This window comes from Scatophagus argus, chromosome 23 (genome assembly GCF_020382885.2).
Source record: "Scatophagus argus isolate fScaArg1 chromosome 23, fScaArg1.pri, whole genome shotgun sequence".
Taxonomy (NCBI): Eukaryota; Metazoa; Chordata; class Actinopteri; family Scatophagidae; genus Scatophagus; species Scatophagus argus.
This window is the reverse complement of record NC_058515.1, coordinates 990,275-1,017,151: the sequence shown is the minus strand read 5'-3', so window position 1 is coordinate 1,017,151 and position 26,877 is coordinate 990,275. Positions and strand designations below refer to the sequence as shown.

General features: G+C 40.5%; 3 protein-coding genes across 12 annotated transcripts in view; 2 read left to right on the top strand and 1 right to left on the bottom strand.

Annotated features, from left to right (window-relative positions):
• rtn3 (reticulon 3) overlaps positions 1-503 on the bottom strand; it is a 29,640-nt gene extending 29,137 nt beyond the window's left edge. The window contains exon 1 of one of the 3 annotated variants that reach the window (XM_046379806.1): positions 185-503. In XM_046379806.1, the coding sequence (XP_046235762.1) occupies positions 185-275 (91 nt within the window). In that variant the 5' untranslated portion in view covers positions 276-503. The remainder of the gene's footprint in view (positions 1-184) is intronic. The other 2 variants (XM_046379804.1, XM_046379805.1) reach the window with 2 other exon arrangements.
• A 739-nt stretch (positions 504-1,242) lies between these two features.
• On the top strand, positions 1,243-9,904 carry men1 (multiple endocrine neoplasia I). 2 transcript variants are annotated; one of them, XM_046379802.1, is made up of 10 exons: positions 1,243-1,398; positions 3,180-3,652; positions 3,759-3,967; positions 4,443-4,571; positions 4,819-4,859; positions 4,998-5,085; positions 5,321-5,457; positions 7,900-8,041; positions 8,290-8,463; positions 8,601-9,904. In XM_046379802.1, the coding sequence occupies exons 2-10, from the start codon at positions 3,217-3,219 to the stop codon at positions 9,129-9,131; spliced, it is 1,887 nt and encodes a 628-aa protein (XP_046235758.1). In that variant the 5' UTR covers positions 1,243-1,398; positions 3,180-3,216; the 3' UTR covers positions 9,132-9,904. The 2 variants fall into 2 exon arrangements, with proteins under 2 accessions (XP_046235758.1, XP_046235759.1); XM_046379803.1 differs by lacking the exon at positions 1,243-1,398 and adding an exon at positions 1,500-1,524.
• A 1,275-nt stretch (positions 9,905-11,179) lies between these two features.
• map4k2 (mitogen-activated protein kinase kinase kinase kinase 2) overlaps positions 11,180-26,877 on the top strand; it is a 35,045-nt gene continuing 19,347 nt past the window's right edge. For 5 of the 7 annotated variants that reach the window (XM_046380033.1, XM_046380031.1, XM_046380032.1 and 2 more), the window contains exons 1-8: positions 11,181-11,541; positions 20,820-20,877; positions 23,204-23,294; positions 23,554-23,618; positions 24,390-24,445; positions 26,369-26,416; positions 26,509-26,551; positions 26,712-26,784. In XM_046380033.1, the coding sequence (XP_046235989.1) occupies positions 11,449-11,541; positions 20,820-20,877; positions 23,204-23,294; positions 23,554-23,618; positions 24,390-24,445; positions 26,369-26,416; positions 26,509-26,551; positions 26,712-26,784 (527 nt within the window). In that variant the 5' untranslated portion in view covers positions 11,181-11,448. Of the gene's footprint in view, positions 11,542-20,819; positions 20,878-23,203; positions 23,295-23,553; positions 23,619-24,389; positions 24,446-26,368; positions 26,417-26,508; positions 26,552-26,711; positions 26,785-26,877 lie in introns of all 7 variants that reach the window. The other 2 variants (XM_046380036.1, XM_046380037.1) reach the window with 1 other exon arrangement.

Genomic DNA, 26,877 nt, shown 5'->3' with positions numbered 1-26,877 from the left:
TGGCTAGCTTTGCAGTTCTAAACTGAATTAAGCTATTGTGTTATGGACATGACGTAAAACAATGACATTATTAATATGCCTCGAGACAAAAACGAAACACAAATGGTTTAGCAACATTTAATGGTAAAACATTAAGCTAATTATTGCGATTTCGTTAACTAGCGTGTGTTATGCTACTTCTTACCAGGCTGCTTTGATTCTTTGACAGCAGAATTTTGTCCATCGGCAAACCCTTGCGACGACGATATCTGGGCGGACTGAGTCATTGGATCCATTTTACTGTAGTTTCAAAACAACTGCACAAAGATGGAGAAATGTCTGCTGTTTCAATTTGTATAGGCTTATATTGTCCTTTGAAGGCGTATAAGTCGTATGACTTTCCTCAAATTTCCCCAAGAGCGGGACTCGGATCCGCACCTTAACGCAACGTCCGAGCACTGAGAGATAAGCGGAGATGGAGGGAAACAAGGCGGACCATGGAGGAGGGGGAAAAACATGTCTGATTGAGGCACGTTCAAGGTCTTCGCTTAGACTCTCACATCTGAAGTCCTAACCCGACGAACAGTCCAGGCACATTAATAAAGGACCACCACTTGCTGATTTATCCTTAATGCTCTCTGTCCTTTGAAAGCATGAAATGTATTTCAGGTACTCATGTATTACGAAAATACAACTAGAGGGGATTTGTATTCTTTTGTGAAGTTCATAAAAGGTGTAGACATTTTCGACAGCAATTGAAGGCAGCAAGAAGAATATTCCTGAACACAGACAAAATACATTCTCTAAATAAATTTTGCATTTCGGCCATAAGCTATTAAATCCTGTGGGCTATATTGTATGTTTTTGAGTATATTCTACCAAAATATTTCCACTAAATGTTTTGATAATTATGGTTTAAATGCACAAACTGATATGTTTGAGTTGTTTGTAACACGCCAGCCATATACATTGATAAAAATTGTTCAACAAATCGAAGATGGGGTGTATTTACGACTACAGCATAATTTTGTACGATTCTTAAACCGTGTGGTTTTTACTGTTGCCTGTTTTTCATTATGTAATGGTTACCTTTGTTCCATTTTGTAGGTATATATCATGCAATCGCTTCGCGTTGCCCTCTATTGGTACATTTTGGAATAACATACTTTGAACTACATTTCCCAGCATACGTGAGAGGAAACCATGGGTGTGCAGTGGTTAAGATCTATAACCATGGGGATGGGCCTGTCAAAGTTCAACTGCGCTAGACGACGACCTATGTGTCGTTTAGAGATCTGCTCTGTTACGCAAACGTGGAGCCTGGTGGTATAACACTGCAAGTGACTGCTTAAGTGTAACTGCGCGGCAAAAGAAGGGGGACACAAACAAAAACATGTGGCTGAGGCTGTGAGAAAACGGGTATGTATTCTCTTATACAGCGGTCAAATTCATCGTTGATGAGAGCTTAGAATGAATCAGCGTTGTGGCATATTGTGGCGGTATGTTTCGCAAGAGAGCCAAGAGGATAAGCGTTATCCAAAATTGGTGAGTTTAGCTAACTAGCGGCTCGTTAGCTTGTTAGCTGCTCATCAGCCTTAACTCATCCAGCTGCTCCCAAGCTGTTCGCCACTATGTGGGTCACTTCATGGTTTAGGATATTCCTGTACTTTATCTCACTTGGCTTTTTAAACAGCGCAAACGATCTAACACATGCGGCAAGGCAGCAGGCATAAATGGGTAGCTAATCTTAACTTAATTTAGTAAAGTTAGCTAGTTAGCCTACGCCATACAACCAGCCTAGCAAATGAATTAATCTAAAGGTATATATTCGGGGTATATTGATAGGCTCCAACGTGAAGTATTTGTGACATTCTGGAGATATTTGGACGCATTGGTGAGAATCAGACCGTAGAGCTGCGGTTTGTAGGTTTGTATTGAATGTACGGTCGTGTCAGTGGGAGTGCCCCGCCCACCAAAGCGCCATGTAGCTCTTGATAGCAGCAGCATTGATGTAACCAACATTATGCAACCACTCAAGCCGCTTCGCTCTGGGTCAGTGTCTAGCTGTCTTATTTGTTTGTTTAGTGTGCGGTCTTAACAATAACACCGAAAATTATTATCGCTGTGATTTTTTTTAAAGGAATGTATATGAATGCCGATAAGTCAAAATACTGGGGACAATATACCATGCTTGATAAAATACTCTATATGAAAAGATATGTTGCTTTGCTTATCTGGAAAGGACAGACTGGTGTTAAATTTTAAAGCTGCTTATTAAGTTACATCTCCGAGTGTATGGCTTTAAAGAATACACCCAGGTAAGCAGAAGAAAAAACTCATACAAATACAAAGTGACAAAAGTTTTTAAAAACAACCATAAATCTTTAGTATTTAATTTTTCTAACGCCAAATAAAATATTTAGATCTTTTTTTACAGACACGTTTTCTTTTTAAATGGCTATCTACTAAAATATTTTCTACCTTATGTGGATCTGCATTATATTACTAGAAAGCAAATGGTCAACAAATCCCATGGGCAGATCAAAACAGTGAATGTATCCTGTGTGTGTGACATGCATCTTATTCCTCCGTGCCGTGGAACTGTTGTGTCAGAAACATATCATTGAGCCACACTGTTGGGTAACATGTTGATTACCTTAACACACACTGTAGTACATTAAGCTCAATTGCACATACATCAAGAGCGCTAAATTAGTCGTTGAAAATAGTCCACAGCAATTTCCTCCTTTCTGAGGAATGTATGATAAAAATTTCATTGGCCAACTGTGGAAATTACTGATGTTGATCCTTTATTTATTTATTCATTTATTTATTTTTGCATTTTCTTATTTTTATTTTTCAAAGTTTTCCACAGTAATAAAAGATAACATGGGGTGACTTTACCAGAAAGAAGAAAAAAATATACATGAAAGCATAAAAATATATAAATAATACAATTTAAACAAAAGGACACCTGGAGGAAACATACACCCCCCACTTCCTCCAAATTTCATGAGAATTTGTGAGTTTTATTTTTTGAAAGATTTATATCTAATATAACCAGTGGGCTCAGAGCTGAGATCCACAGACAGCGTAGGGAAGTTAGACAAAGTATACAGTCCTGCTTTCTACAGCATCAGTGTGTGATAATGATGTGGAGTTGAACTGACTGCTCTGTAACATTCATCTTCATACTGCAGGTGAGGAGAGCGTCTGAGTTGACTGGCAGAGGACATCATGGGTTTGCATTCAGCCCAGAAGAAGCACTTTCCCCTGCGGGGCATCGACGGCGTGGTTCAGCTCTTTGATGCTGAGCTTCGGAAGTCTGAGCCTGACCTAGCCCTTCTTTCCCTCGTCCTGGGTTTTGTTGAGCACTTCCTAGCTGTAAACCGGGTCATCCCCATCAATGTTCCAGGGGTTCGTTTTGAACCGCTGGAGCCGGACTGTCCCAACTCGTGCTTTCCCACAGTGGAGCTGGGCATGATATCTGCACTGTATGAGCGCTTCACAGCTCAGATCCGTGGTGCGGTGGACCTGTCCCAGTACCGGAGGACTGCTGCAGGCTCCAGCAGGGAGCTAGTAAAGAAAGTATCAGATGTAATCTGGAACAGTTTAAGCCGCTCTTACTTCAAGGACCGGGCCCACATCCAGTCCCTATTCAGTCTCATCACTGGTACAACTTTGCAAATATTACAATATTATAGCCACAGTGCTCTTCATTATGTAAACTTGTCATTCATCAAACTGATGAAAATAATTCTTTGTTCATCTTGAATCAGGCACCAAACTGGACAGCTCTGGTGTGGCGTTTGCTGTAGTCGCAGCCTGCCAGGTTTTAGGGCTGAAGGATGTCCACCTGGCGCTGTCTGAGGACCACGCCTGGGTGATATTTGGCAAAAACGGTGAGGAAACGGCCGAGGTCACCTGGCACGGAAAGGGTAACGAGGACCGACGGGGACAAACGGTAACAGCGGGAGTCAGTGAGAAGGTGAGGCCTGCCACCAGTTACCTAAAATAATGATGTCACACTCTAAATGGTAACTGAAGATGTCTGAGAATATCCGCTGATTTTTGGCGAGCTCTTTGAGACACCAGAAGAGATCATCAGATACATGAGGTTCAGTAGAATAACCGCTTCTCTTTTTGCGTCAGTGTGTCAGTCATGTTGTCCATTTTGGCTGCTCCACGCACTGGCACCATAATAGCACTGATTTGCAGTAAGCCGGCATGGTGAGAAACAGACTGCACCTAAATCATTCATTTTTGATTGTTTGCTTTGGTCTGGACAGAGTGCTTGTGTTGGCTGGTTTTACACATAAACTGATGAATTCCCTAACAAGAACACACCCATCCCAAAAAAATAAGAACATAGCTAGAGAGACAAATATCATCCAGTATTTGGTATTTACTTCCTGTGATTTTAATATTCACATTACTGTAAATGTGTGTTGTGTCTCCCTCAGAGTTGGCTGTACCTGAAGGGCTCCTACATGAAATGTGACAGAAACATGGAGGTGGCCTTCATGGTTTGTGCCATTAACCCCTCACTGGACCTTCATACTGACAGCTCTGAGCTCCTGCAGCTGCAGCAGGTAAGCATTGTCACTTGGAGTTTGCAGTAGATTTTTACATATCTGTAATTGTAAGAGCTCTGACATCATGATAATGTCTCAACTTGTTGTTGTTGTTGAGTGGATTATTTGTTATTTGTGGTAACATCATTGGTATATTGCGCAGTCTTAACAGTCAGTGACACGCATTCTTTTTTCCTTTTGTTTTCTTTTTGCCAGTGTTAATGTGTTTGATCTGTTTCTTTCCTTTTCCTTCCTGATTGAACAGAAACTCCTCTGGTTGCTGTATGAGCGCAGCGACCTGGACAGGTGAGAGTTTGTGTTGGTGAAGTAAGTTAGTCTTTGAAAGTGTCACGGTTTTTAATACACTGCTCACTCACAATGAAGAGTGTGGTGTGTATGCTTGCTAAAACGCACGATCTCTTCCTGTTCTGTGCCGCGTACCAGGTACCCAATGGCTATGGGTACTCTGGCAGACCTTGAAGACCAGGATCCAATACCAGGCAAGGAGAACCCTCTCAAAATCCACCTCAAGGTGAGTCTACCAGGTCACACTGGTAAGGTGTGAAGAAATGTTTTTTTTGGGTGGTTTTCCATTGAGTGAACAAGATATCATTATACTTTTTGATTGATTGATTTTCTACAGTGAAAGTTATGCTTCTTGTGTATCTTCACAGATTAGGATGTTTTAGTTGGTCGTTTTTCCTTTTGGTGTTTTCATTCTCTCTTTCTCTCTCTCTTTCTCTCCATCTTCCTCCTTCCTCTCCCAGGCTGTCACTTCTGCTCAGAAGTACTACAATAATGAGCACATCTACCCCTACATGTACCTGGCTGGTTTCCACTACAGACACAGGAATGTGCGGGAGGCTCTGAGGGCCTGGGCCGAAGCAGCTCAGGTCATGCAGGAGTGAGTTCACATTGCTTTCACACATGGGAATGTTGCAGTTTAAGGTTTAGAATGAATCGATTTGAATGAGGAGGGCTGTGATTACTGTGTTTACAAATGGGCTAGTGCAAGGTCACATTTTTCAACCTGGGAAGATGAGCACAATAGGAACATTTGTCCCACTGCCACCATGGTTCGTGGTCTCCAGCTGTGTTTCACGCCTCTTTTACACATCACAAGTGCTAAAAGACTCCTCTGGCATGCCTCCTCTCTCTTCAAGATACATTTTAGGAATTCAGACGTTCTTTGAAATATTGCACAGAGACTGATTTCCCAGTCACAGGTAGGAAGATGAGACTAATTAATGAGAAGACCTTGTGATGATAGCATTTGCAAATGTCATTATCCAGATAAATATTACATGTTAATATCAGGTGTAAGCAGAGTCTTGCTGTCATTCATGCCGTTACTGAAGACAAGCTGATCATTCAAGAAGCTGAATTAACTCACTTGTTCACGAAAATGCCGCCAACCATTAGGGTTTATATTAATACAAAATGTGGTGCTTTAGCGAATATCTAGACGAAGAATGAGTTGCTCGACAAGTAACATTAAAGTAGAATAAAGAATTCCTTTATTAATCCCCAAGGGGGGATTCTTTAAAACAACTGTTGAAACAGTTGATTAATCTACTGATTATTTTTATGGTTGAATGATTGGTTTAGTTTGAAAGGTTGACCATTAAGAGGTCGACCATGCTGGTGTTAACAACAGGACTGGTTACCCGGCAGCATCCGTTGTTATGTCACCTCACAAACATGAGGTGGCAGTAAACGCACAGATATCTCGTCTTATGGCTGTACGTGAACTTTCCTGTAAATAACACTGAACCACCGAGGTTGAAAGTGGTGCAGTTCTTCAGTGAAACAGGCGTGTGACCTGTGACCAGGCATGTTAATGCTGCATATGGAGCGTCATTCAATCCTTTGTTTTCAGATGCTTTCTTCTCTTGTCTGTAATTCTGTTGAAACTGCAGAGACAACACCTTTTATAATACAAAAATCTGTTTATTATTACACCACACCAAGTGAGCAGTACAAATCTTTGTAAATTAATATTAGTCATACATGCACTATTATTTATATTCTGTTCATGGTGATTATGCACTATAAATCCGTGAGTTTTATGTGTATGTTTTTATTCTCTCACTAGTGACTTAAACCATGTCACTAACTTAATCATTGGACTTTATCATCACTGAACTCGAGCAGCAGACAGTGCTGTATCTGCCTGTATAAATCTATGGACTCGCTGAGTTAACGCCGCAGAGGTAGCCACATAGGAATTGTGGGATTGTTCCCTCAGAACTGGCTGTGATTGGCCAATGACCCCAGTCCCAGAGAGTTTGTCTACATCAAAGACAATTAAATATTACATGGGGCTTTTATTAGACATGTTATCTTGAAAATAAATATGTATGTGAAGTGATAAGACAGTTCAGATTGACCTTTGGTTTCTCTTTCACATGCATCACAAAGAAGCCGTGTCCCAGTTTGTTAGAAGGGGTGTGGTGGTTGAGCCAGGAAGTGTCCAGCTCAGCATCCTCACGCTCTCTCGTCCCATTTAAACACACTGCTCATGAGCTGCGGCTAAAAATACCAGCGCTGACCCACCAGACCACACATTCTCTCCCCATCCATCAGCTTCCTTTTCCTGCTCCTCCATTGTTTTTCAGTTTGCGCTTGCCCTCTGTACGCCAGCTACGAGAGGGAATGTATGTGCTGCTTCATGTACAAAGAAACCACTGTTACACACAGTTCACTTCAATGTCTGGACTGCTACAGTGACTTCAGTAATCAACGTGTTAAAGGTCAACATTCCCGCCTGAAAGACTTGAAAAACCTCTGGTTACTCTGGACTGTATGTAAAGAGCATTTGTAAGGGAAAAGACAAAAAAATTGATAAGGAAAAATTTGGCTTGAAAAAAAAAAACAAAAAAAAAATGTCACAGTCACAAAAAATTGGATTGATTAATTTTTTTTTTTAATTCTTTTTTATTATATATTTTAAATTTACAACCATATCATCAACTTTTTTTACTTTTGATACTATCAAATCCACCATTTTTACCTTGGATGCAACAGAAGTAAAAAAAACAAAACAAATAAAAAACAAGGGAAAAAGTCACAGTCAGAAAAAATTGGATTTTATTGATTATTCTTTTTTTATTATTATTATTTTATTATATATTTTGAATTTACAACCTGGACACAGTGTCATATATCATATTTTTAACAATGTTAATATCATAATAATTTTTTTTTTTGTTTTGATACTGTCAAATGGATATGTTATTGTTTTAAACATGTAGTATGGAAAATGTATCAATACTTTTGATAACCCTAATTTCTAATCTTCCCTGTCATTACTAAAAGTCCTTCTCAACTTTTCACACCCTTGCAGCTATAACTATTTCCGTGAGGATGAGGAGATCTACAAGGAGTTCTTTGACATTGCAAATGATGTTATTCCCACTCTACTGAAGGAGACGGCTGCTGCTGCGGAGAGTGCGGGGGAGGGAGGAGAGGGAGAAGGACCTGACAAGGTGTGTATTCCCAGCTGGACAGGGGCTCCAGTACTGGGGGAAACATTACATGCACATTCAGTGTGCATTTACACCTGCATTAAGGAGAGTTTCTGTTAGCTAGATAAGATGTCCAGGGACAGGTCACTTGTCAATGGCAAGTGGAAAGATAGATAGAAAGATACTTTATTGATCCCGAGGGAAATTCAGTAACAATGAAGACTATCAGAAATAAAACCAAAATACACCCACTGCTTTTTGTCTTTTAGGATCACCCCAAGCAGGCAGCAGACTTCTCAGCACTCCAGGACTCCGATTGCTTTGCCCACCTGCTGCGTTTCTATGATGGCATCTGCAAATGGGAGGAGGGCAGTCCTACGCCAGTCCTTCATGTGGGCTGGGCCACCTACCTTGTCCAGTCTCTGAGCCGCTTTGATGCTCAGGTGAGAAACCCAGAATAGCTCTGCCTTTGAACTTCAAAATGGCCGCCAGCCAACACATGCTCTGCGTTCAGGAGAGAGGCCTGCTGTGGCTGATGTGCGTTGATGTCTAAAAATGGGTTTGTGGTCTGATTCTGAAGGTGCGTCAGAAGGTGTCGATCATCACCAAAGAGCCAGAATCCCAGGATGATGATGACCAGTCTAGCGACGACCCTCGTGAAGGCCGCAGACGAGGCCCCAGGAGAGAGTCCAAGCTGGATGAACAGAGCTCTCCTCCTCCTGCTGCTCCCACGTCTCCATCCACCCAACCACCAGCAGCAGCAGCAGCAGCCCAGCCCAAAAAGGTGGGAGATGGAGGGGGTCGCCGACGCTCCTCCCAGGGCCTGCGCGCTGGAGACACTGAAGGCAAACCCAAGTCCCCGAGTCCCGATTCTGCATCTTCGCCCTCATTCCAGCAGCAGGTATCCCCCTCCCCAGCCGGTCCTGTGGTTGTCTTTCAGAGTGAGAAGATGAAGGGGATGAAGGAGCTGTTGTGTGCAGCCAAGGTGAACTCCAGCGCCATCAAGCTGCAGCTCACCGCTCAGTCGCAGGTCCAGATGAAGAGGCAGAAAAGCACACCGGCCGGAGATTACTCCATGTCCTTCATGAAGCGGCAGCGCAAGTCGCTCTAGACATGTTGATTGTTGTAGGAGTTGTTGAGACTCTGTAGGACATACTGTGAACAGCAACAAGGACACCTGATAAACCTCGCTTTTGTTTGTAAAACCAGTGTTTTCATCCAGTTCAGTCGATATCCTCATAATTCTTAGCAATAGATCTGACTTGTGTGCTACAGTTAAGAATCACATATCAAGTTTGAACTGATGGAGTGAACATTTTTGCCCACTCAACAACATTTTTATTTAACTTTAGCCAGACAAATTGTTTTCTGGGGCCAGGTTTGATAGATTGTAAGCACTCACTTGTCGTTCTCATCACTTGTTGTTAGTTTGTGTATTAATTGGCAGCCGGTTGACTATTACTAACTTTTCATTGACTTACATCTGGATTTTTGAAGCCAAAGTAATGAGGATGATCGGAACACAACTTACAGATGTGTAAATATCAACTTGTTAGGACCATGTTCATGACTGAAGCCTTGGAAGTGATTAATTTAGGATAGTTACTATGTAACATTGTCCACTTCTGCTCTATGGACAGCTTCTTTCTTGCTAGCTCTATGTTGCCTTACTTTGCCTTTGTTTTTTTCTAATATAGGTGGCCTTTAGTTTTGAGAATAGCTGAGCTAGGCCTGTTTCTAAAGATTAGAGAAGACCAGGAAGACCATGCACTGTTGAGATGGAGCCACATTAGGTGGCCCTGATACATCCTATTTGCTTGATGACTTGTGGTTTTTGTTCTTGTTTTTGTATCTGCAAGTAATAAAGACCTGATGAAAACAGAATGTGATAAGGTCTGATGATTAGGAAGTAGATATATACAGTATGCACTGTTTTTTTTCACAGGATTGCAAAGGCACGATCCTTCCTACTCTGCCTCTGATTGGCTTATCCTGATATTCATACCTAAACAAAGTAAATCTAACCAACCCAACTGACAGAAAGGCAACAGGAAGTAGTCAGTCAGCGATAGAGTGTGGTGGGTCATGACTTTGCCATCCTGGGAAAAAATACATTAAGTTCTCAGGTGACTGAGGCTGTAAGAGGCTCTATGCTGTCAAAAATATCTATGTGAACAGGCTGGTTGAGACTACTGCAGTGGTGGAGGTATGTCAGGGTATGCAATGTTGAACATTCAACAGGAAAGCAGTGGTTCAGTTCTGCTGAACAGGAGGCTTATTTTATCTGTATGACCTCACAGAAGATAATTCAACTTGTAACCCTATTCTGGGCATAAGAGAGTGGGCTGTGTTTTCAGTACACAAATGAGGAAGAAAAAAAAGAAGCCGAGTAAGGAAGAGCTGAGAAAATGTGTCTAACTGAAACTTTGCCACTTGGGTAACTGTGGTTTAGCAGTGATGTCTGCAGATACACACTGATGAAATGGTGACATCAGGCCCCTGTGGTGATCAAATGTAAATCACACTGCATGTATTTTGTTTTTCTTCTGTCACAAATTAATATTCAGACAACAGAAGAGAGCTCATTTAAAAACTTAAACCAAGACATAAAACAGATTGAAAAGAACGTGGGACACAGTCTGTCATAAGCCCATTCCTACTACAAAGAGGGAAACAAGATTTCAATTTCAAATATTTTACTTCTAGTAAATTAAAATAAGATAACAAGTAAGTGTTATGGGATTAATGACTATCTTCATCTAGAATATTACATCACAATTTAATTACTGATTTTAATATGAAGTAACTAAACTGTTGAATAAGGTGGTGGAGTAACAAGTACAAGTTTTGCCTCTGAAATGTAGAAAAGAAGACGTGTAAATATCAGAAAATGGAAATACTCAACTAAAGCACAAGTACCTCAATTGTACTTTGGTACAGTACTTGAGTAAATGTACCTAATTACCTTCCACCACTGGAATTAAGTCATAGTTTTAGGCCATAGTCATATTCACAGACCTGTTATGTTATCATTTTGACTCACCATGAGTATTTTTCTGCTTTTGTTTTTTTTAATTTCCACACAAGTTAGTGCAGAGAAACAGCACGAACACAGAATCAGAGCGGCGCAGTTCGGCGTGCGGCGTTCAGGGGCTGCTCTGGACATTCTTTACAGTGTGGAGCGCCTTTGCTCATGCGTGTTGGGACTCCAGCTCCGCTCGTACTGTGTGCCAGTCCTGTCAGGGAACATTCTGTGTGTCTGCCAGCCCAGTCGATACACCAGCAATTAGTTAGCTCCATTTAGTTCCCATTAATCACTCAGTCGGTCAGATAGTGTGTTCATCCGCTGCATCCGCAGCAGCAGCAGCTGGGATGTGTGAGTAGAATCCCGCCAGGCTCAGCCACAGCACCCAGAGGTGTCTCCAAACATGGACAGGATAGGGGTGTCATTCCTGGACCCTTTGGATGACTACGAGTTAATTCACCGAATTGGGTGCGGCACTTACGGAGATGTGTTCAAGGTGAGTGAGAACATTTCTTTGTATTTTCACGGCGGCACAAACAGAAGAAAACCCGCTGAGTTAGAGCGTTTTAGTTCATTTACACACTGCAGGGTATTTCACTTCCTGCCATCAAGGTGAAACTAAGTCTCCAATACAGATCAACTGAAGTGCTCCATGTGATAGAATAAGACAAATATTGTCCTGGAGATCCCACAATCAGCTACATGTCAAAGTAACCTGTCAGCATAATGTTCACATTGTAAGAAAAAGAAATACATAAAGCCTAAAATCCATGTGAGGGATGTCCAGGAAACAGAGCGAGTATGAAGGAGGAGATGGCTCCAAGACGTCTTACTGTGTGTGTGTACACTTGACATTTTGTCATTTAAATAAAGCCCAGTATCCCTTGTAAACATGCAGCCGTTTTACAGGAGCAGGAGCAGCTTGTTGCATCAGCAGCCTCACAGGTCCACGAGAGTGGGCAAGAGGGCAAGATAAATATCCAATTATCTGGAAAATCAGTTTATAGACAAAGTAACCAGACAATCTGTTTTTGCAGAATTAATGCACCTGAGTAGAACTGCAATGATTAGAGGACTAATCGACTGGTTGATCAACAGAAAATCAGTTTGCAACTGTTTTGATAATGATAATCTGTTGGAACAGGCAGTAGAATATCTTTAATCTCTGAACTGTTGGGGGTCCTGAGAAAGTGTGCATTTTCTCATGGTTGTTTATCACTACACAGACTGTCCAATTCACCAGATACGCGTTCGCTGCAGCGCTGTATCTGACAAATGAAGGTAACTGATGTCCATGATGGTTGACTTTTTGTGTCAAATCACAGATCAGGTCATCCAACCAGTGCAGTCAGGAGACAAGTGGCTCATGTAGTCTCTCATGTCACTTGATGATTCGAGTGTCAGGATGCAAACATCCTGTGCTGCTAACCCGCCCCGGTGCCTTGTGCATCCTGCAAAGCAACACAAGAATTTGCATTGTTTTTTTTTTGTTTTTTACCCACCAGAAACATGGCTGACTCGTCATCTGCTCATAGTGTCCCTGCTGCTCACTATAAAGCTTCACAAATTCAATGTATTTTACAGCATTTTCTGTTTCTTTCTCATGAGAACCAAAGCATGTCACAGGAAGTGGTGTCTTTTCAGTTCAGTGATTTGATTGTAACAAACCGTGCATGTTACGTTCAGGGCTGAAAGTTCAATCAGTGCAACATAGCAGCTCCTGAAACTGCAAGTTTAAGTTAAAAACGCACACAGTGTCTTCCTGAAGGCTCGCGGACAGCTTCAGTGCTGCTCGTCGTGGATTCTTCAGTTGTGTGGAACTCTGCTGGAGGGGTTGACCAACAGAAAGGTCTTAGATTTAGGATTTTCATTTAGTTTTCACATTAAACCATTCAGTGAGCAGCCTAGGTTTTATTTGTCAGCTTTCACTAAAGCTGTTGGGGAAGATGATCCAGCTTTTCTAATTTGTTGCCTTTTTACTACATATCTTCAGTTGTTTATCAATTATATCCAAATTCCAGATTTTTGTAGCAGCATCACTCTTTCTGGTGAGTAGGGCTGATTGTATTAGTATTGGTTATTTTATTTTGAAGTTCAATACAAATGAAAACAACTGCCTCACATGAGAGAACAGAGGCTAATGAGACTAGAAGAAGAAGAAGAATAACTTTATTGACAGTATATATATTTTTACATACACACACTGAATTCGTCTTCTGCATGTGACCCATCCTTAGTTGAACACACACATGCAACACCCAGCAAATTACATGCAGTGAAACACACACAGGAGCAGTGGGCAGCATCAAGGCCCGGGGAGCATATTGGGGGGGTTAAGTGCCTTGCTCAATCAGCTGGCTAATGGAGTGGGGGGGGGGGCATTTTTCGCATTAATCACTCCACCACACCCAAATTTTTCCTGCTCGTCCAGTGGGGGGAATCGAACTGGTGACCCTCCGATCACAAGCCGCTTCTCCAACCTCTAGGCCACGGCTGAAACAGGAAGCTTTAAGGGTACTTTGACACCTCATGTGTTTGGTGTGGTTTAACTGGACCTTGGTGTGTTTGCCCAATTGCAATTCATTTGGGCTCATGTGAAAGCTTTTAAGAGGGCTATGTGATGAAGTCCTTTGCCACAAACCTACTGTCCCACCTTCATCCTTCACAACATTTCCTGCTAATGTCAGAACATTGAAAAGCTGGGTTTCGATTGGCTGTCTAGTGGACTCCGGAGGTTGTTTGTGGTGTGAGCACAAAGGAGTCAGGATTTCATGATTGCTGAAATGTGATTTTGGCATGATTGCAAAAGCTACTACTAATAAATCCGCCTACTGTCTTGGAAATCTGTATAGGATGGGATGGTATTATTTATTATCTTTATAAGCCATTTATGTATTAATACAAATCATTTATTAATTATGGTAACGTGCGTGCAATGTGTCATATTTTCTCTGATTAATGCGTCAAAAACTGTTAATACAAACACAAACATACATACTGGAAGCTTAAAATGCTGCATAAACTTCTCTCAGTCCCCACAGTTTGATTTCCCCACATGGTTCCTCATGATCCAAGATGTCAATCATCAAAACTGTACAATCAAATAAGTTACCTGTCACTCTGTATAATTTAATTTTCACTCCTCTTGGTTTGTTTGCAACTGAAATGCAACAGCGTATATTTTTTTCCCCTTTGGTCCAAACCAAAGGAACCTGAACTATAGGTGTAAAAACACCCTAAGGTTCCAAATGAGATCAGTAATTCCAATTGCTACAGGTTTTGAAGGTTAACGGGTGCAAATAAATACTAGTCTGGTCACCCAACAGGTGATTCTTAGGCCTTAGATTACAAACTGCAAGCAGGATGGTCTCACATACACACATGAGTAATTTTCAGCTGATTTTTTTCATTTGTATTTTGAACCACCTTTGCATGACTGTAACATTTGGAGATATTGCATCCCGTGTGTCTGTTGTTAATGGGAACAGCTCCACATACAGTGACAGACAATAGTACATTATCACTCCCACTGCTGCCATTGGTGGCTTTGGTGGAACTGCAAGTGCGGGGTGAAAGGGTGAAACCTCTGGACATGTGATGTGTGGGCTTTCAATGGACTCTCATTACACTGCCATTATTCAGAGCACACTCAGCTCAGAGCTCATGTGTGACCCTTTCATTAATCTTGATCCATGTTCTCCTGTGGCTCTGACCAGTCTTAGCCAGTCCAGATGGAGTGTTGCTATCCTTAAGGTCGCTGAATTCAGTGTGCAGATGTTGGAACAGTTCTAATGGAAGTTACATGTCCTAAAAGAGATAAAATAATAATAGTAATAAGCTAACATTACTCACAGGGCTTCAGAAACTCTTGCAAGATAAGTCGTACACGCTGGACCTCTAATTATCTGTGCAAGAATCATGTTTTCTTTGTGAGGAGCTGCAAGCAGGCAGCCACAGAACGTATACCACAGTATGTATGAGTTTTTCTTTTCACACAGAAGGGTATTTCAGCAGTTATGTATTTTCCTTAAATTGAGGAACTGCAAGACTAGACCGATTAACAATGAGTAAAAGTCTGGGCAGAAAAAGTCTAGTACAAGTTAAGCTCCAAACTGATGGATCCTACAATTCCCATTATGCAGCTGCAGCTCAATAGCATGTCTCGTTAGTTCTTCAGAGTCAACTTGTAAAGCCAAGTTAACTCAAACTGACATGAAACTAGTCACTAGTCATGAGGGCTTAATGATTATCTTCGTTATTGACAGATCTTTCATTTTCATGATAATTAATTATTAATTGTTTGCTTGATGAAATGTCAGAATGGTGAAAAATGTTGATCACTTTTCTCCAGAGCTCAATGTGACGTCCTCAAACGTCTTGTTTTGTACACAACTTAGGACTTTAGAAAGTAGGAAATATACAGATTTGGAAATCTGAAATCAGACAATTTGGACATTTTTCTAAAAAAACTGATTCAAAACAATTCATAGATCAGAATAATTGGCAATTAATTTAGCTTTAGCTTTATGAAGACATATAACTATAAAGTGTTTATATTATATGACTGTTGTCTATGATTATAGACAAGCTTTTGGCATGTATGCATTCTCTTTGAAATGGCTTTATCAAATAATTTTTCTAATCAGAAGAATAAAGTCTAGGATGTATGTGTCATCGTGTTAGTATTGTGTGTTTAGAATTACTAAAACTCAGTTGAGATAGGGAGCTCTCCACTGTAACATGTCCATTGGTGTTCATTATATTGTTTTATTGTATTGCTGGGCTGTACATAAAGGTAAATAAACATCAGAATAATTGCAAATTAAATATCTTACTTAATGCAAATGCTTTTCTCCAATAAAATAGATAAGTTTGTTGCAATATGCCTGCCCATACCAAGTGACAGGCTATCACACATAAGGTTGCTTTATATATAAAAAAAAGCAGGATGTGCTTGAAGTCAGTTTAACCCATGGTTAGGTTAGCTGTGCCACTGTTAATATGGTGCAATGTAAAAATGTGTATAAAGTGTATAAAGTGTGCAGGAAGAGGTTTCAGAGCAGGTTCAGGGTGCTTCTCTGAGACAGGGTACTGTACTGATGAACACTACTGTGCATCAATGCAAATCCACAACAGAAACAAAGAATCTGCTCCTAGCTGCAAAAAAACTCTAGACAGCGACATTCTCAGAGTTAGGGTTAGGGTTTCCAATGTTAAGTAAAAGTGTAAAAATATGAAGTTGAAATGACACTGTTAAAAGTTGATTTCACTCAGTTGGGTAAGAGAGATGGGCAGTGTTTGGGACTCAACTCCCAATGAGTTATGAAACCACACGTCTTCTAACTCACAGGGACGGGGAAAACATGCAAACTTGGACTCAAACCCAGAACCCTCTTTCTGCAACACCACTAAGTACCGCACCACGCACTACAATAGGTTCTTACTAATTATCCGCATACTGCATATCCACTAGCAGTATGCTGTGTATGCTTTATAGTTCCAGTATCTAGCACAGTTGTAAAGCAATTCACATTGCTTCTCCTTAATATGAGGATCAGAAGTTGGAGCTGTCGACTGGAGCACTCAATTTGGTTTCCCTTTTGAAAAATAGAAAATACCACACTGGTCTGTCATTCCACGGGTGCTGTTTCTGACCTCACTTGACACTGAAGAAGTATCTCAGTTAACGCAACCCAACGATGGCCTTTCTGCTGCAGATGCTTCTTGATTACCTCAGTGACCTCCATCAGAGATATGAGCAAGTGTGTTCCAGAGTCTGCAGATCACAGAAGACCTGTTAGTTGAGTTCAGGAGCTCTTCAAAGTTGCCCACAGCTAGCGCCAAGTGCTGCTTTCCCTTCCTGTGTCGTCAAATGGTTTGCTAGAACTTCCTTGTTTACAACCAGAAGTCTCCTTCTCCGTATCCTCCCCAAACACACTTGGGTTTTTACCTCACTAACTGCAGACCTTCTAATCTGCTCTGTTCCTCTCTTCACCCAAGTGTCCAAGATTTATGGCTGCATATCTGATGATACAGACAAAGTAGACCATTGCCTTTGGCTTAAGGTGGTCTGTTATCAAGTATACATATGAACCATGTTATTCTTGAACATGGTGTTTGTTACGGCCAATCCATGACTAGCACAGAAGTCCAGTAACAAAGCAGTGCCCAGGTTTAGATCAGGCACGCTGTTACTCTCAATCACTTCTTCATTCTGTTAACTAACTTCAGTTTTGTCATACATTGCATCTTTGCCACTGGCAAGTCTTTCTGTAGACATTTGTCTTTTGCATGTACTTCATATATTTCTGATTTTGAATGACTGACAGATGACAAGTGATACATTAGCAGTGACAAATGAGAGCTCATGAACATGGCTAGTATGCCATACTCCAAAACAGATGTTCTGTGATTTCCATTCTGTATTACAGGACAACATTAACTAACATTAGCCATCATAAGCAAGACTGTAGTAGCAAAATCTTGTGTGTATTGAATTTAAAGAGGGTGTTGATGTAGGTGTGAATGTGTGTGTGTGAATGGTTATTTGTCTCTGTATGTCAGCCTTGTGATGAACTGGCAACTTGTTTAGGGTCTACCCTGCCTCTTGCCCAATGTCAGCTGGCATAGGTTCTAGGCCTATTCCCTTCCAACCCCACCTCTACCCGCATCCTCGCCCCTGTGTCCCTTCAAAGGATAAGCGGTGATAAATAATGGAGGGATGGATTATATCAGATGAATAATTTGTTATTCTGCTTTCAAGGTCATGTATTCTTATTTCCATGAATGTAAAATAACAAGCACAAGCAATCTATCTTAACAACTAGTTTTCAGTTGCTTTGTTAAGGGCAGCTTTATGTTTGTTTCAGAGGCCATTTATGCGAAGCGTTTGATGTCTAGTTTCAATACGAAATGGTGTGGTCTCCTTATGAAGAAATTAAAGTTTGGCAATAGACTGTATGATTTCTGGCTCAGGGGCTATTTGGTTGTCAAAGTGCAGTGAAGCTTCCGTTCCCTCCCCCCATTATGTAAGCCGAAATGGCTGTTATTTCAGGCTTGGCTATGTAAAAACCTTCTGAGAGACGTTACTATCACTGTAGTCACAGGAAGCCCTGCAGTAGAACAGGAAAGAAAACAGGAAGTGAATGCATTCAAGCCACAGGTTGTGGTAAGACAACCTGCTCTGATCCCATTGGTGGCTGCCTCATTTATTGTGGATGGCTAGAGTGAAAAGCAGTCCATCTGACGTCAGTGCAGTTGTTGAATGGGGATGACTGATGTTCACAGGAAGAATTGAGGAAGTTGAAAACAGAATAGTTACTTTGGAACAACATTCACCATCACCTCTGATGTACAGTTGTGAAAAAAACTTGGGTAACAGCTTTACCCTAAAAGTGTGAACTGAGGATTGATGCTTATATAGTAATCATAGTAATAGTTTTTTTTTATTAATAATCATCTGGATACTTAAAATTGTCTGGCATGTGTTCGATTTTGTTTTACTTTTTTATCAGATTTGTTAAAAAAAATGAGAATAAAACCAGCATTATGTTGTGAACTTCAGCATATTTTTTCTCAAGCGTATTTGCTTTACATTCTAATGTGTTTAGTGACACCCCTTACCTTTCACCTATGCAATAAGCTAGTTTTGTCACCCAGCTACTGTTTGTGAATGTTTGAATGTGCATGTGTTCCAGAAAAAGTGTAAAGACCAAATTTGTAAATGCACATTAATAAGTAAGAGTAAATAAGAGTGCATTTAAGGTTCCTTTATTTTTCATTCTACAATATGGGATTGCATAATGAAATGCAAATTGTAGCCCCTTTCTGCTATATGAGAAAAAAAAATGTTTTTATGATGGAGTGCAAGGATGAGTTTTCACAGCCTGAAGAAAACAGCTGCACCGTAGTCTGTGGCAGGGGATACTTCTGTAACTCTTGCCAGATGGGAGCAGACTGTGGTTTCTTTGGCACCTTACCTCACTGGTGTCACAGATGCTCAGTAGATGGGTAACAGCGATGCTCTGAGTGGTTTTAATCACCTGCCCCAGTGCCTTCCTGTCCAGGTCTGTGCATGAACCATGCCAGTTTGTGAGTAAATGTGTGTGTTTACAGAATGTGTTTGACAAGTGAACGTGAGTAGATGAGTGTTAGTAATTGTGGGCATGTGAATATACGCACATTCATGAGCGAACAGCATTCATAAGTGCATGTTGTGCAGTAAGGACATGTCCATAAGTGCACATTCAAGAGTAAGAATGCTTTTCAGGGGTAGAGTAAGTTCATAAGTAAGTGTGTATTTGTGTCATTTGCAAAAAATAGCACTTATGAGTGAAGAATCGCACAAATGCACAGCTTTAAGGCCTGCTGGAGACTGTAGTAGTAACTGATCTGCAGAATAGGCAGAATAAATCAGAAAAAAAATTAAAGAAAGTTTTGTAATTATTTGTTTAATTTATTTTTTTCACTGTTGTGGAAAACACAATATGCCTCTTTTGTGGAATAGAGCACCTTGATACCACAGTAACTCTACGATGGGAATGCACCTGCTGTCTGGGCTTGCACCATATCACCGAAATAATTGTTGTCTCTGTATGTTTCTGCAAACTAGGGATTATGTTGAAACTTTGTCTGGTATGTTGAAAGTTTCTCTTATTTTATATTTCAATTTTATGTTGGGACAAGGGATGATGTTTTGCCTTAATATACCTGTTTTGATAGCACAAGCATAGCTGAAAAATCTCACGGAAGGTTGTTCAAAATATCCGTTGTGGTTATGAAATGACAGAGTTTGCTGGTTTGTCGAAGTGGTTTCAGATAGTTATTATTAATTAAATCCCCGCAGACTCCTCCACCTCCCGATAACAAAAAAAAGCTCTTATAATCTAAATGTGACATCGCCTGCTGTAGAAATGTATGAAACTTACAAATCTAGTATATCCCTGGTTTGCAGATGAATATGGCGCCAACATTTGATCGTGGCTACTGAACTAGGGACTTGTAGACTTGTCAACATACATTCACTTCTGCGTCAATGGGAAAAGCCATGGACAGGCTTCATGTGGCTTTAACAATGCCATACCACTACCAGATGTGGTCCCAGCATGCTTTGCAATAACATGTGTTTTTCTAGATAAAAATCATATCATATTAAAAACATATCATGTGTTACTAAATGGGGTCTTCAAGACTTTCTTACTTTGTCCTTACTTTGTTTGTTACATCTGATAAGGGCTTTGACGACTAATGGGGATCACTGGGATGTTCCTCCGATTCCTCCGATTCCTCCGGGGGGGCAGCCGTGGCCTAGAGGTTGGAGAAGCGGCTTGTGATCAGAGGGTCACCGGTTCGATTCCCCAACTGGACGGGCAGGAAAAATTTGGGCTTGGTGGAGTGATTAATGTGAAAAAATGCTTCCCCCCCCCTTCATTAGCCGGCTGATGTGCCCTTGAGCAAGGCACTTAACCCCCCAAAATGCAGTAGTCAAATTCAGTATGTGTGTATGTAAAAATATATATATACTGCCAATAAAAAGTTGATAAAGTTGATAAAGACATAGCGATTAGATGGAGTAGTCTGGATTTCTCTCACTGATTGAAGAGAACTGCCTATGGTCATCCAAAACATGTGTTTGAGTTTGCAATATATTTGTTTCTAAGTTTCTAAGTTGTTTCTGATATAAAGGGCGCTTTAGAAGGAGCTGTGTATAAAGGCGTCAGCTTTGAAGAACTCAAATGGCTTCAACTGCTGTATTTTCTGTGTTTTCTCATTTAGGCCCGTAACATCAGGACATCTGAACTGGCAGCTATCAAGATTGTCAAGCTTGACCCTGGTATGTTAACAGCACAAACCTGACACAACATGCTCACAGCCGCTTACTTGCAAAATAAGTATAGGTTGTATAAGATTCTTTTTTTCTAGGTTTTTAAGTTTCTTTTTCTCCTCAATTATTTGAATTAAATTCATGAACAGCCGGACATTTTGAGAACTATGTCTTTGCCTGTTGACTGAAAGAGAAGATCTATATCAGTTCATTGAGAAGACTTAGAACAGGACAAGGTTACCAGTTTCCTCTTGCATCTTGTCACGTAGCTAAGCTGAGTGTATACTGTAACTGCTGTAACTGTGATATCATCTTAAGGTCCCTGTATGAAATGGGATGATAACATCATCAAAACCAAATCAACCCTCTTTGGACAATACCAGCTATCACCTGTATGCTATATCTATGTATTGCAACCCAGGCACAACAATTTCCTGTGGGATCAATAAAGTTCTTATCTTATCTTATCTTATCTTATCTTATCTTATCTTATCTTATCTTATCTGTCACCACCCAACATACTAAGTCATCGCAGCCTCTTCATCTCAGTGTAACTCGATTAAGCGTACATCATGCTGAAGTATCGGAAGTGCAGTGCGACTAAAGCTTTAACATTTTCTGTTGTTATGTATGCTGCAACATGTTATATGTTATGCAGTAAGTATGTTATACTCATAACTATATCTGCTAAGATAAAAGTGCCATTTGCTGGCTGTTTGCTGTCGGTGTCAAAAAGAGTAAAGAGTAAATAAGATTCCAAACACTAAATGTTGCAGTACACAGTGAGACACAAAGATAAAGAGTAAAGTTATGTTTCATTTTGCTAGATACCAATACTGCATGACAAGCAGACATTAGCAGAGTCAACCCTGACCCTATCTCTAACTAACTTCAGTTTTTTCACTCTGTCAAGAGCTTCTCTTTATATGGGCATTTGTCTTTCACACATGTTTTATGCATTTCTGATGATGAATGATGACAAATGAGCAGTGACAGTGACAGATAATGACAACTGGTATCCTATCCTCCAGACATGATCTGGAATTCCCTGTGGATCCATAAGAAATATGCAGTGAAATCTTTGGGTGTCAGTTCAAAATGGTGATCTGATGGTCCATTTAGAGCTTTGGAGACTAAACAATGTCTGACTGGCACTAATCTTTCATAGTCAGATCCATATCCACAGTGTTGCATCAATGCTGGAGAAAGGTTCTGAGGGAACTTGTTTTGCACTTGGGGAAATGAGCCTTAAAAGGCATTAAAATGTATAAATCTCTGCAAAGGAAAAACTACCTTATTTAGGTTTGTATCGTCAGCGACCAGATTTTGGTTAGGGTAACTTGTCATTTTAATATATAGGTTGCTAGCTTGGAGACTGTTGTTTTTCCCCATAGCGATGGGGATCTTGAAAGCAGTTACATGCAGAGAGTGGAAGGGAGGAGATTGCTGCCTGAAATAGGCAGCCAGTGGCAGGCAGAGACCAGCAGTCTGCATCCAGTGAGTCAGACTAGGCTGACACAAGTTGATGCCAACTATGTAAGTGGCCATAAAGTTAAAAAAAAAAAAAAAAGATGATACCGGGAAATGTCTCTGCTTGGATATATATATTCAGGCAACACAGCAAGCATGAAAATTTCCCAAAATTGTCTAACTTCTCCTTTAAAGTTTGAATCTCTTAGTTACTTCAGGTCTTCAATCTTGAAACAATATAGGCATGCTCATATGTACATTAAAAGTGGTTGCTTGCAATGTAATGGTGTAAATGTGACAAAATCCACAGAGGAGGACATTGTGACCAAATACAGTCAAAGGTTTACTGAATCTAATATGAGGTTTTAGTCAAGTATATTCAAAAGTTGCACACTTTTTGGTACTTTTGTTTGTTGAATGTGCCACAGGCTGCAGTGAAGGACAGTAACGCAAAGACAGAACTTATTTAGAAGAATTGTGTAACTCCCTCATGTAACTTTGACTGAACTTAGAGAATTATTTTTGCATACTGGCCTCAAAGAGTTTCCTTGTAAAGGTTGCACTGGAGTAACCTTAACAAGGAAAATCTTTTGGCATCCATATGGGCATGTGACTGAATGGGAATTTTTCATTGAATGGATACTGATTAGTAACAGTGCATCACCACACTCCTCTGTCTAATAAAGATAAATGAGTACACAAAAAGATACTCCAGCTGGCTTGATGTTAGGTGAAGGATCAGCCTCACATACCAGTATTCCCTCCAGTCTAACCCAATGGTTTGTTAGTCTGTAATTTTCCTTCCGTCTTCAGGAACCCAGTGCAAGAGACTGTTGTGAGAAAACTAACCCGTCTGTCTGTTCAGGTGATGACATCACGTCCATCCAGCAGGAGATTACAATGATGAAGGAGTGCAAGCACAAAAACATCGTGGCCTACTTCGGCAGCTACCACAGGTGCTGTGTGTTTTCAGCCTGTCCACTTCACATATGTGGAATTCCTTGGATTGTTGGTGGACTGGGGAATTTGACTTTTATTTTCCCCGCACTGTTGCTGGATTCCTCTCCCACTCTTAGTTAAATTGTTGGATGCATGCATAAGCTTCAGAATATTAGGGAGTGTCTACTTGTGAGTGTTTCCTTTTGATGCTGAATTCCTTAATGTTGTCTTTCACCATCCATGCAAAGCTGTCTCTTACTTAGTGTGTATCTCCAGGAACACCAAGCTGTGGATCTGCATGGAGTACTGCGGTGGAGGGTCACTTCAGGATATCTATCATGGTAGAAATACAAATAAATGTTAAGAATTCTTAATGTAGGTCTTGCATCATACCCGGTTTTAGCGGCATCTGCAACTCATTTTAAAAAGCTCCACAGTATCATTTAAAAAAACAGCAGTATGGCTTCAGATTAATGCTCTTGCTGCTTCATTCTATTCTTTGCCTCTCCATGTGTTTTGTCTGACCATCGCGAGATCTAACATAAATCTGTCACCATATAGTGGAAGCATTGTTGTTTTATTTCTTACCCAGAGCAAAGTGAAAAAGATCACAAAGTCACAGCCGTGTTGGTACAGTGTACAGTATAAAAACATTGTGTAGCCCTGTTGCTAACTGTATATTCATGTTCTAGATAAATTGGAATTTAGATTTTTTAAAAAATAGACATAAACAAGCGGTGTGAGCACCTCAGTTTACAACAAAATAAAATCCACTATTAGCTCTTACTTACCTTTTATAACAAAACTGGACACTTTCTATACTTTCTTAGTAAAGAAAACAGTAAAACTATGCCAATACTACTAATTAATTGCTCTTATTCCAGTTTTTATGCTAATCTAGACTGAACACTCACTGGACTTGTGTCTAGATATACAGAGATGAAAGAATTTTCCCTCCCCCTGATTCTAATTCTGATTCTGATTCTGAAACTGATGTTCTCATCTGCCTCACTTGCATACTTACTGTGGAAGCAAGCGCTACTGAAAAGCCAGTTGTACTTTTTCTCCCTCGTCTTGATTTTATGAACTCTTAATCAAACTGTTCTTCACAGTGACAGGCCCATTGAAGGAGAAGCAGATAGCATACGTGTGCAGAGAAACCCTCCAGGTAAGGATTTTGAGTGAAAGGCAGCTTGTTGTTGTAGCATTGTGAAATCTCTAAAGATACTCTGCTGACAGAATGAGTCATTTGTTTTTTTCCCCAGCCCGCAGAAGAGCTAAATAGTATTTAACTTTTGCCAGACCGCTAAATGTACTGTACTGGGAAATGCTGCTGCAGTAGAGCATGGCAGGCTGTTTGTAGCAAGTGACCTTCTGCTCACTGCAAGGTTTTATTGGATTGTCAGGTTTGCAGAGAATCTCATACTGAATTAAAAAGCAAGAAATCCCAGCCAACATCTCATACAGCCTCACATGTGCACCTTATCTAAATAAACTGAGCGATCACAGAGCCAAACAGTTCATGGCCTTTGGCTTCATCCTGGCAAACTTTGCAGTCAAACTTGAAATACAAGCATTCTTGTATACTTACTTTTGGTCTTCTTTGACGTGCCATCATTCTGTTTATCTGCTTCACTTCCAACATTTTCTACCATTGTACAGTGTGCTCCAGTATACATTATTATGTAACATAACTTAAAGTAGGATTGTGATTTTTGAGTTACACGTGGTTTAAAATATGTTGAATTAATTTTTAAACAAACTGTGGTTTATGAGAACTCAACTACTTTAACCCACATTGTAAATAAATGATGACTGATTACTATGCTGATACCACTGCAATGAATTATGAATGAATGGAAGATATACATTCTAAAATACACTAAATGCTATCAAAACTGTATATTGTAACTCATAATTTAATCTAGTTTATGAGATTATCCATATTGGTGCAGTTTACCTACAGTGCTACACTGAGCTCGTCCAGACCTGGAATTAACATCCATCCTGAGCGATCCAATCACAAATGGACAACTGTCAGTTCACACCTCAATTCAATTCAATTCAATTCAGTTTATTTATATTGCGGCAATTCACAACAAAAGTTATCTCATGACACTTTCCAATTTGAGCAGGTCTAGACCAAACTCTTTAATTAAACTGTAAATAGAGAGAGCCCAACATTCCCCCTTGAGCAAGCACTTGGCGACAGTGGCGAGGAAAAACTGCCTTTTAGAAGGCAGAAACCTCGGAGCAGACCCCGGCTCAAGATGGGCGGCCATCTGCCTTGACCGGTTGGGTTGAGAGAGAGGGAGAGGGAGAGAGAGAGAGACCTGGCGTTATAATGCATCTCCACTGGAGTGACCATTTGTGTTCAGACCCCACTTCCCCACTAGATGTACAGTATGTTTATAAATGCACACATCGTACTCCAAAAAAAGAAATAACCTAATATATTCTTTTTTGCCCAAATAATCAAGACATTGTCATCAAGAGTGTAACACACAAAATTGTGCAATTGATTTTTAAGGGAGTTTTTTTTTTCAGGGAGGCTATATACACTGCAATATACTTCTTTAAATTTTAAAAAATTTGCACTTGTTTTGTTCATGTTCATCTTACGTAGATTTCAGTATTTGGCCACCTGTCACAGGTACATGTTGCATATTAAGAATTAAGAATAAGAATCAGCTTTATTGACAGTATATATATTTTTACATACACACACTGAATTCGTCTTTTGCATTTGACCCATCCTTAGCTGAACACACACATGCAACACCCGGCAAATTACATGCAGTGAAACACACACAGGAGCAGTGGGCAGTAGGCCCACGACTACCCCATATTCTTAACTAACTTAAACATTCTACGTGAAAGTGACGCACAGTAAACCTGGGGGACAAATCATTTTGCAGCTTGCAGTGCTGGTTGGTTTCAGGATGTTGGGAGGTAGGGGTGGTCCAACGACAAACTTTTGCTCCTGGCCCCCTGTCTGCTCAATCCGGCCATGTCTCTCACCTGTTTACAACTATAGAATACATAGAATAGATAATAATCTACTGATTTTTATTCTGTGCTTTTTTTCTAGGGTTTGTATCACCTGCATGAAACTGGCAAAATGCATCGAGACATAAAGGTAAAACTGTTTTTCTTAAGCTTTGCCTATACAATATTACACTGTGTATAATCATGTGAACACAAGCTGAAATCAGTGTGTTCTCTCTGCAGGGAGCCAATATCCTTTTGACAGAGCGAGGAGATGTGAAACTGGGTCAGTGGTGATCCGTTTTGGACACACACACACACACACACGTGCACACACACGTGCACACACTCTGCAATACCTACTCAACCACGGTACTAGACTGTCTGGACTGGATCTGAGCCGGCAGCAGCTCCACTCTGACCCTGTGTGTCTCCTCTGTGTCTAGCTGATTTTGGAGTGGCAGCAGAGATCAGTGCCTCTGTAGCCAAAAGGAAGTCTTTCATAGGAACTCCCTACTGGTAAGATGAATGACGCTGCACTCAAGAGTGATATGATAATGCTGTTGGTATGTTTGAGATCAGCGCTGCAACCAGTCAATATTTCACAGCATT